At 48.1% G+C, this 9900-nt stretch overlaps 1 protein-coding gene across 2 annotated transcripts in view; it reads left to right on the forward strand.

Moving 5' to 3' along the window:
• NPC1 (NPC intracellular cholesterol transporter 1) overlaps positions 1 to 9900 on the forward strand; it is a 44408-nt gene that overhangs the window by 33619 nt on the left and 889 nt on the right. For both annotated transcript variants that reach the window (XM_012746105.3, XM_012746106.3), the window contains exons 15-24: positions 1266 to 1393; positions 1492 to 1632; positions 2746 to 2835; positions 3265 to 3455; positions 3802 to 3917; positions 4461 to 4590; positions 5891 to 6091; positions 6967 to 7198; positions 8442 to 8555; positions 9275 to 9437. In XM_012746105.3, the coding sequence (XP_012601559.2) occupies positions 1266 to 1393; positions 1492 to 1632; positions 2746 to 2835; positions 3265 to 3455; positions 3802 to 3917; positions 4461 to 4590; positions 5891 to 6091; positions 6967 to 7198; positions 8442 to 8555; positions 9275 to 9437 (1506 nt within the window). The remainder of the gene's footprint in view (positions 1 to 1265; positions 1394 to 1491; positions 1633 to 2745; positions 2836 to 3264; positions 3456 to 3801; positions 3918 to 4460; positions 4591 to 5890; positions 6092 to 6966; positions 7199 to 8441; positions 8556 to 9274; positions 9438 to 9900) is intronic.

A 9900-nucleotide genomic window follows, 5' to 3' on the forward strand; every position in this document is an offset into this window, starting at 1 on the left:
ACAAGCTCATTGTGGAAGCAGCCTTGTTAATGAGCAGAGCTTCTTGAATCTTCCCTCAATACAAAAATCAGCACCACTTCCGTGTTTCTTTCATATGGAGAGATCACCAGGGGCTGCCGGCCCCATCTCTGAAGTGTGGTAGGAGATCAGTGATTCTGTCTACTACAGAGGAGGCTGGAGTAGAGTCACCCAGTTCAGAGAAGCAGCACATCCACAGGTCACAGACTACAATGCCTACATGGCTGCCAGGTCGTCTCGCACGGGGCCATCGTAGCCGGTAGCCTTTCGGTGCAGACACGCTGCTCGCATAGTCTTCGTTTCCACAAAGCAGTGTGCTTTTGAAACCTTTGGCCCGTACAGTTCCTTTTGATGAACTCAGGTGCAAAAACCAACCAAAAACACTTTCTTCTTTTAAACACTTTCTTCCTCTATCGCAAGAAAACCAGTGCAAGTGTGATGATAATGGCAGCTGAGACTGTGCCTCAGGGTCGGAGTGACCTTGGCAGGACAGTAGGAGCAGTGGGGACTGGGCACCCAGAGTTTGTTCGCGTGTCCCACCTCAGACGCAGTTAGCTCTATGTGGCTGGCTCAGTGCTACGAGGTCTGTTGTGGTTTGTTTTCAATCAAGTTGTGAATCTAGATTTTTGTGTAAAATGTCATTGTTACATTTTGGCTACTTTTGAAAAGGTTTTAAATTCTAAAATGGGTTGATATAGTGTGAACCATACAGGATACATCTGATTCACAGGCTATTGGTTTGTAGTTTCTGAGTCTTTGCCTCGTACCTTTGATCCTGATGTGCTTGTAAACTGCCTCTTGCAGTAACTACATTGGGAGGCTAATATTGTTACCATAACAGCAGACGGAAAATACAGGCCCTCTCAGTGAAGCATGGAAGGTACTCTAAGAAATGGTCTATATCAGTGGTTCTCAAATCTTACTGCACATAAATTTGCCTGAGAGCCTGAATGCAGTAGAATTGGGTTGAATTCCCATTGTATCTTGCTTAAGTAGCATGGGGCCCGGACCCAGGAAGCTACGTTTTTAACTCCCTGAGTGGTCTGGTGCCGACACCATTGTAGAAAGCACTGGGCCCACAGACTGTTCTCGCAGTCCGGGCTCGGCAGCCCGCACACCTGCAGCAGGCCTTCTTGTGGGTTCGGCCTGCACCAGCTCCTTATGTCTGCGTGTGCATGTGGATGGAAGACCTGCAGCACGGGCCCCGCTGTGAATGGGGTGACACGGCTCTCTTTTCGCCCCTGCAGGAGCACTGTCCATGATGCCAGCCGTGCACACCTTCTCTCTGTTTGCGGGGCTGGCCGTCTTCATTGACTTCCTCCTGCAGATTACCTGCTTCGTGAGTCTGTTGGGCTTAGACATTAAACGGCAAGAGGTAAGTTGTTACCAGGACTGAATCTGTTTGAGTCTCGAATCTAGATGAAGCAGCCAAAGAGTGTTTTCTATGACCTTTGTTCCTCTTTTTCCCTTCAGAAAAATCGGCTAGACATCCTCTGCTGCGTCCGGGGCGCTGAGGATGGGACCGGCGTGCAGGCCTCGGAGAGCTGTCTGTTTCGCTTCTTCAAACACTCCTACTCCCCCCTGCTGCTGAAGGAGTGGATGCGGCCCATTGTGGTAGGCGCCTGTCTGTGGTTCTGCTCTTTCTTTTCCGCAAAACAGACTGTCACATGCCTTCTAAGGAATCAGACAGCTTGAGACGGAGACTCTAACAGGTGTTAAATATATATACAGAAATGCAAAAGCAGATACATAACAATAGTTTAAATATTTTTTATCCAGTTTTTATCAGCCAGTGTAAGAGAGAGCTTTTGCTTAAGCTTTTATTTTAAAATAATTAGATTCACGGAGAGTTGCCACGGCAGTGCAGGGAGGACGCAGGTGCCCTTTGCTTGGATTCCTCCCATGTCCGTCTTACGTGAGCATAGTGGCGCAACATCAAGGCCAGGCGTCTGACTTGGCACAGTGTGGCGTATGTGAGTTCTGTGTCGTTTTATCACGTGTGTGGATTCCTGTAACCACCACTGCCATCGAGACAGAACTGTCCCATCAGCACACAGAGCTCCTTTGTGCTAATCACCCACCTCGCCCAGGCCCAGGCCCCAGCAGCCATGAGGGAGCTTTATATAGCTTCTGTACCAATGTTGCCAACAGTGATAACTCATCACTTTTCTGCTAAAAGAGCATAAATTAGTTTCCAGCAATCAGACTTTTATTTTTCCCATTTCACTGATGAGGAAATAGAAATTAAGAGAGGTGAAGTGACTTGCCTGCCCCGACTCACTTAGCCCCTAAGTGGCAGAGTCAGGATTTGAACCCAGGAACTTGAACTCTGGATACTGTGATCTCAGCCACTGCCCCATACTTTCTGTTGTCTTAGCATATCAATTAAACATTGCTTTTCAGTTTGGAAAACTCCTGCTTTTTGTGTGTGTTTAAGATTTTATTTCTGAAAAATAGAAAGAAATTAGCTGGACAACTATAAATATATAGAAAAAATTAGCCAGGCACAGTGGCGCATGCCTATAGTCCCAGCTACTCAGGAGGCTAAGGCAGGAGGATCGCTTGAGCCCAGGAGTTTGAGGTTGCTGTGAGCTAGGCTGACGTCACAGTACTCTAAGCCTAGGCAACAGAGTGAGACTCTGTCTCAAAAAAAAAAAAAAAAATTCTGTTCTTAAGTTCATTATTACAATAGGTAATCGATGTCTTATAATTCACTTTTCATTTCAGATAGCAGTATTTGTGGGTGTTCTGTCATTTAGTATTGCAGTCCTGAACAAAGTAGAAATTGGATTGGATCAGCATCTTTCAATGCCAGATGTAAGATTCTTTCTTTTTCATTTTAACTTGTTGGACTGTTAATGAATAAATTTTCAAAGCATGCATGCAGGTGTTTCAAGCTAAAGCCTGCTTCTAAATGCAAATGGCGACAGGTTCTCTGGTGTTACAGGAACTGCCCCAAAGCTATGCCAATGTGGTTACCTTGGCTTTCTGGATGCTCAGACCCTCTGGGGCACAGCCACAGAACGTGAGCAGCCGGTCTCATGATGTTTCCTCCTGACGGTGGGACTAGCAGGAGAAGCACCCTAGGACCCGGGGAAGGCCGGCTGTGTCAGGAGTCAGAGTCCGCGCTGGGCATCTTGGCCAGGAGCCTCCTAGCAGCGGCCTCCCAGTTCTTAGAGGCCCTCGTCTGGCCTGTTTACTGTCAGAACATTCATCCTTTCTCCTGCTCTTCCGTCTCTCTTTCAGGACTCCTACGTGGTGGACTATCTCAAATCCATCAGTCAGTACCTGCACGCGGGTCCACCTGTGTACTTTGTCGTGGAGGAAGGGCACGACTATACTTCTCCCAAGGGGCAGAACATGGTGTGCGGCGGCGTGGGCTGCAACAACGACTCCCTGGTGCAGCAGATATTTAACGCGGCGCAGCTGGACAACTAGTCAGTACCACCCCATCCATCCTCACTTCCGCCCAGGCAGCTGGAAGGGCTCTTGGCCCGGGAGTCAGCGTGGGCCTGAAATGTCTCCCTGAAAACAGACTTTCTTGGGAAAGTCGTTTTTGTTCAAAATATATGTTAAATGTAACTGGATGTGAGCAAAACCTCTTAAAGGACTAATGTACTACTCAATACCTTTTAGGTTTTCTTCATTAAGAGCTAACTTAGTTTTTCTTTTGCCTGGTAGCAATACAAATATAAAAAAGGAAGTTGGGTTTTAAGGAGAAGTACTGAATCTAAACACTTCCTCCCCATGAGCAAGGCAGAAATTCTTTCTCTCCTTCTCTAGTACCCGGATAGGCTTCGCCCCCTCGTCCTGGATTGACGATTATTTCGACTGGGTAAAGCCACTGTCTACTTGCTGTAGGGTCTACAATACCAGTGGGCAGTTCTGCAATGCTTCAGGTACTTCCATCTCCTTGTCCACATCTTCCCTTTTTTCTGAAAAATGTTAACAGTATCATTTAAAAATCATTTGCATTTTATAATTTATAACTATTCATAAGCCAGAGCTGGGTCTCATTCCCTTTGTTGCTGTCCCTTTCCTCTGTCATTCACGCTGAGATATGTCACGTGTTTATGTCTCAGGCAGCCCCATTGGGGGCTGCAGGCCGAACAAGGTCCATGTCTGGGGACTCTGGTCTCTCATCCTGTGGTGACTACACCAGTTGTCTCTCAGGAAATCTACTTGAGGGAAGAAAATGTTGTATTGTCTGCATTAAGATGCAATTGATATTTCAAATTTACTAAACTATGAAAGTTACATGTGGCTGAAGCTTTTGAATAAGGGTAAAGATTCAGGAAAGTAATTTCCCTCATTATCAATATTTTTAAGTGTTTCTTAAAAATTCTACTGGTACTCAGATTAAAGTGTTTAAAAAAAAGAAAAGAAAAAAAAGTATTGGCCCGTTCTTCTCACGATTGTCCCTCTGTCCGTGTTTCCGCTAGTGGCTGACCCTGCCTGCGTCCGCTGCAGGCCTCTGACTCCGGAGGGCAAACAGAGGCCTCAGGGTGGAGACTTCATGAGGTTCCTGCCCATGTTCCTTTCTGATAACCCCAACCCCAAGTGTGGCAAAGGGTAAGTGCGGTGAGCCATCTCAGATAAGCATCCACTTCGGCTTTAATTTTTTAGAAACTAGGAGAGAACTGGGGTAAAAACAGTTGTACGGGAAAGTCATTTTCCGTCGCCCCACCCCACCCTGACCCAATCAGTCCTCTTGTGAAAGTAGGAACTAAAGAAAACACCTCACAGGTTTCAACTGAGTCCATCCCAGCTTGGGCATTCGCCCCCGTGCGTCTGTCTGTGTCCCAGCCCCCTGGGTGCGTGAATGGATGCGGATTCCAGGGATGTCACTAAGGCAGCTGACAGGAGCACGAACACACTGGTGGTTCAGAACATGGAAGAATTTGGTCTGTTCAGTTGTGCCAATGTACATGGGATGGCATCTCCCTTTGGTAATGCCGTCCCAGAGGAAGGTTCCTTTTTTTTAGCCCCAGCTGCTCCTTGCCAGCCTGTCCCCATATGAGGTTATGGGCTGTCCCACTCCCCTGTCCAGGCAGACAGCCAGTCCCCACAGAAGCCATACATCTGTCCTGGAAATAGCAAAGATGACTAGAAGTCTCCAGGGGTCGATTTGGAAGCTTTTGTGGGCGGAGGATGAGTATCCGTGTGTGTGTTAGGTAAACCCTGGACATAACTGTTTTCACAAGAATATAAATGAGTCACATCAGTTAATCATATATATCATGTCTGTGTTTTGAGATCTGTACTCGGTACTGTGGGCCAACTGCCTCTAAAAATAAAATAGAAATGAGTCTTGTAGCTCGGTTTGCTTGCAGACTAAATGCTTTGACTTACATAAAACAAATTGAAGGGATTGTGTTTTTATGAAGGCAGTAGCCACGTTTCCAGAGCCTCCCATGTGCAGCGCCGTGCCAGCACCTGACTGACATTATTTCATTTATCACACGGCCTGTGAGTCGTGGTGGTGTACCCGTGTGCAGAGGAAGAGATGAGGCTCAAATTGGGTAACTTTGCTCAGGGTCACAGGGCTGCATTTGACTCCAGGGCCCTTATCCCTTCCTGCCTCCTGTTATACAACAGGACTGAGTAAACTGTGTTTGATTACGAGCCAAACCAGACAGAGAAACAATAGCAGCTGTGCACTGCAGAAACCAAAGCAATAATGAAAGGCCAATGTGGCAGAGAATAAGCTAACCCTTCCCCGTGCCTCTGTCCCGAGGCCGCCTCTATCCCTGAATGTCCAGCCGGCCCTGACCTGGGCCCAGGCTCATTGATTCCGCTCAGCCTCGTGTGCACACAGTCTGCCGGTACTTTGCAAGGCGTGGCCTTGCTGACACCCACTGACTTCTCTCAGGGGACATGCTGCTTACAGCTCGGCAGTGAACATCCTCGGCAGCGACACGGGGGTCGGAGCCACATACTTCATGACCTACCACACCGTGCTTCAGACCTCCGCCGACTTCATCGACGCTATGAAAAAAGCCCGACTCATAGCCAGTAACATCACCGAGACCATGGGCACCAATGGCAGCAGCTACCGTGTGTTCCCGTACAGGTAAAGCCCGGGGCTCCCCTGGCTGCCACTCCTGGGCTTTGGCTCTGACCAGCCCTACTGTCCTCACTGCTGGTGAAGCAGCATATCAAGGGAAGTGGCATGGGGTGGGGGCGAATCTTCAGCCCCTGCTGATGTATGAGGGCTGGAGACAGAACATGGTGTCTGATCCCTCATGGCCTGCAGGCGACATGCCATACGTAGCTCGCTGGGGGTGGGGGGCAGGGGGTGGGGGGCACAGGCTGCACAGACAGGCCAGGTGACATTCTTGGCCAGCAGCTGACCAGTATACCCGGCCACTGAGTGCTTTTATGTAAATTTCTCTTTTCCATTTGGGGCTTTTTCTTTTTTTCCTGGCAAGAAAAGTATTATTTGTGAAATACTGAATTTGGAAATTGTAGAAAAGTAGAAGAAACAGTGATTCTTTTTGTTTTCCTCCAACACTGCGATCTCACTTAAGACAGCCTGTTTTTCTTTGTAAGTTCTCAGAGTAGGTGTCCTGATTCCTGGGAAGAGCTTGGTTACCTTTGCCAAAAAGTAAATAAAAAGCATTTTCTCCCCAGGCCATGCATGGACCCCACTTGGCCTAAGTGCAGTGGAATACTCTGTAAGTGTCTGTGTAGAGTAGCAGAGACTGGACTTAACGAACAGAAACTTTGTATCAAATACATATTTGGGATCGTTGTTGGGCCGTTCTCTGGGTGTTAAGTGGCCATCAGAGATCCAGTGAATTACTTTAGGTGAGTCTTGCAAACGGCCCTGGAGGTTTCTGCAAGGGCTGGTTCTCAGGGTGGTCACGGCTTGCAGTAGCGGCAGGATGAACGTGGGGGTCCCAGGAGTGAGAGCGAGCTTTAACGGGGTCTCCCCCTCCTCTCCAGTGTGTTTTATGTCTTCTACGAACAGTACCTGACCATCATTGACGACACGGTCTTCAACCTCGGCGTGTCCCTGGGAGCAGTATTTCTGGTGGCCATGGTTCTCCTGGGCTGCGAGCTGTGGTCCGCGGTCATCATGTGTGCCACCATCGCCATGATCTTGGTCAACATGTTCGGAGTTATGTGGCTCTGGGGCATCAGTCTGAATGCAGTGTCCTTGGTCAACCTGGTGATGGTGAGTCCTCGTCCACTCTTGAGTCCCTCGCTCCTACGTCACCTAAGTGAATTGTTTCTTGGATTCCATGTAAACCCTAAAATGGGAGTAAAATATCAAGTCTGGCTCTTGTTCTTGGGTCACAGAGAGGTGGGACAAGCGCTAGATGGTATCAGGACAGGGTGTAGAAGGAAGCATTGAGGGGACATCGGGGAGCAGAAGTACCTTATGGGTAATTTCCGTTCAGTTTCTTTTCTTGTCCCTTGCATCTGCACTAGGGTGGTTCATATGCTACAGGGGGTGAGGCCTGAACAGTGGAAATGTGATTTCATGGCTTAGCTTAGGTATTCTGCCTATAATTTGTTATTCTGAAGGGATTGCAAAAGCAGGTAGCCTAATAACAAGATGTTAACTTTTATTTAGAAAATTTGCAAGCCCTACCCCCCATGGGACACTCTGACCAGTGTCTCCCATAAGGTTGCCAGATGCTTTTAATAGTTAAAGTCTTGGCCAGGCGCGATGGCTCACGCCTGTAATCCTGACACTCTGGGAGGCCAAGGCGGGAGGATCACTTGAGGTCAGGAGTTCAAAACCAGCCTCAGCAAGAGCGAGAGACCCCATCTCTATTAAAAAAAAGAAAAAATTAGCCAGTCAACTAAAAGTAGAAACAAAAAATTAGCCGGGCACAGTGGCACATTCCTGTAGTCCCAGCTCTTCTGGAGGGTGAGGCAGGAGGATCACTTGAGCCCAGGAGTTTGAGGTTGCTATGAGCTAGGCTGATGCCACAGCACTCTAGCCCAGGTAATAGAGACTCTGTCTCACCAAAAAAATAAAATAAAATTCTTGAAGCTGTGATATGCAAGAAGGAATTCACAGAAAATAGAGACAGTGCATCTGTCCTTTCGGACATGAGCCCTGCTGGAGGTGGCATGGCAGTGAGGCCCCAAGTAAAGAAGTTATGACAGTGTGCTGGCTCAGTGGAGGTGGGGTGACCTTGAAGGGTTTTAACAGCTTCCCCTGATAAACCCTGATAAAAGCAAATGCGCCACGGAAAACTGGAGCCTTGGGCTCTGTGCCTAGAGGGTCCCAAAAGTTCCCTGATGCAACTTAGGTTGGTGTGATGGGGGCCTGGGATTGTGAGTCAGGGGATGCTCGGAGCCCCCCTGGCACCAGGGTGCCCGGTGACCCCTCATCCTGGGAGAGGGGTGGCTGCTTAGGATTTTCAACAGAAGAGAAGCCTCCTCAAGGAAGCACTTTATTTCAGAGCTGTGGCATCTCCGTGGAGTTCTGCAGCCACATCACCAGAGCGTTCACGGTGAGCACGAAAGGAAGCCGCGTGGCCCGCGCAGAAGAGGCGCTCGCCCACATGGGCAGCTCCGTGAGTATCCTGAGCAGGGATGTGGGCAGAAATGAAACGGCAGGTGCCCTTCTCAGTGACTGCAGAATTTCCATCCATTACTTGGAAACAGCACCTGAGCATTACAAGCTTTCAGGGGCAGTGCCTGGAGTAGCCACTTCTTGTACGGCGCTGACATTCTGCAGAACCACACCTGTTGCTGTGACTGCTTTGTAGGTGGCAGTATGAAGGAGGAAAATAACAGAAAAGTTAGATTTGAGGGAGCTGACAGTTTTGTCCATTTATTAATAGAATACAGGCCAGCGCCACGTGTCGAAAGCAAGGGAGCTCCCGGATCCAAACCCCAGGGTGCGATTTGTGGTTGGTGTCTGGAGAGCCCCCTCGGTTCAGCTGTGTATCCTGGTTGGCCTGTCAGTTACTTTACCACATAGAATAGTGAGAGTGAGAAATAAAACTTGTTTGTGACAGTTCTCGATACTTAAACGTGTTACTTCAGTTTGGAGACCATACTGTTGTCTATGCAGAATACACAGCTTTACCCTTGTAATACCTCCCCCTGCCCCTATAAAGTAGCAAAACAATTTTGGGTGGAATGTAGTGCTCCTGCTCAGTAACTCTGAAAGCTGGAGTTCAGTACCCCGATACTTTGTACCTTTAATAGTAAGAAATCCCTGTATGAGGAAGTATTCCATTGTAATAGGTTGTAAAAGTGGTTTCTAACAGTGTATCTCTTCTTTTAGGTATTCAGTGGAATCACACTTACAAAGTTTGGCGGGATTGTGGTGTTGGCCTTTGCCAAATCTCAAATTTTCCAGATATTTTACTTCCGGATGTATTTAGCTATGGTGTTACTGGGAGCCACGCATGGCTTAGTATTTCTCCCCGTCTTGCTCAGTTACATAGGTAAGAGTTCTCATTTTAAAAGGGTGGCATGGAAGCAGCATGATGCTAAAAGAAAATCATACCGTGAGGCATTATTTTAATGTATTTGCACTTGTGCCAATGGCCATTCGATAAATGACAGCAAGTTAAATTGCTAATGTTTTTTCTGGAGGCTGATGTGTCTGCTTCACAAAGGCCTGAAGTTAGCCCTGGACTGAATTTGGGGACCTGCAGACTTGGTGCCCCTCCTTGCTGCCAAGAGAACAAGCATGTCCACATTGGGTCACACGCCAGCCCCGCTGTGGAACAGCTGTCTCCCACATTGATTTTTTTTTTTTTTTTTTGGAGACAGAGTCTCGCTTTGTTGCCCAGGCTAGAGTGCCGTGGCTTCAGCCTAGCTCACAGCAACCTGAAATTCCTGGGCTCAAGCGATCCTACTGCCTCAGTCTCCCGAGTAGCTGGGACTACAGGCATGCGCCACCAT

Source organism: Microcebus murinus, chromosome 17 (genome assembly GCF_040939455.1).
Source record: "Microcebus murinus isolate Inina chromosome 17, M.murinus_Inina_mat1.0, whole genome shotgun sequence".
Lineage (NCBI taxonomy): Eukaryota > Metazoa > Chordata > Mammalia > Primates > Cheirogaleidae > Microcebus > Microcebus murinus.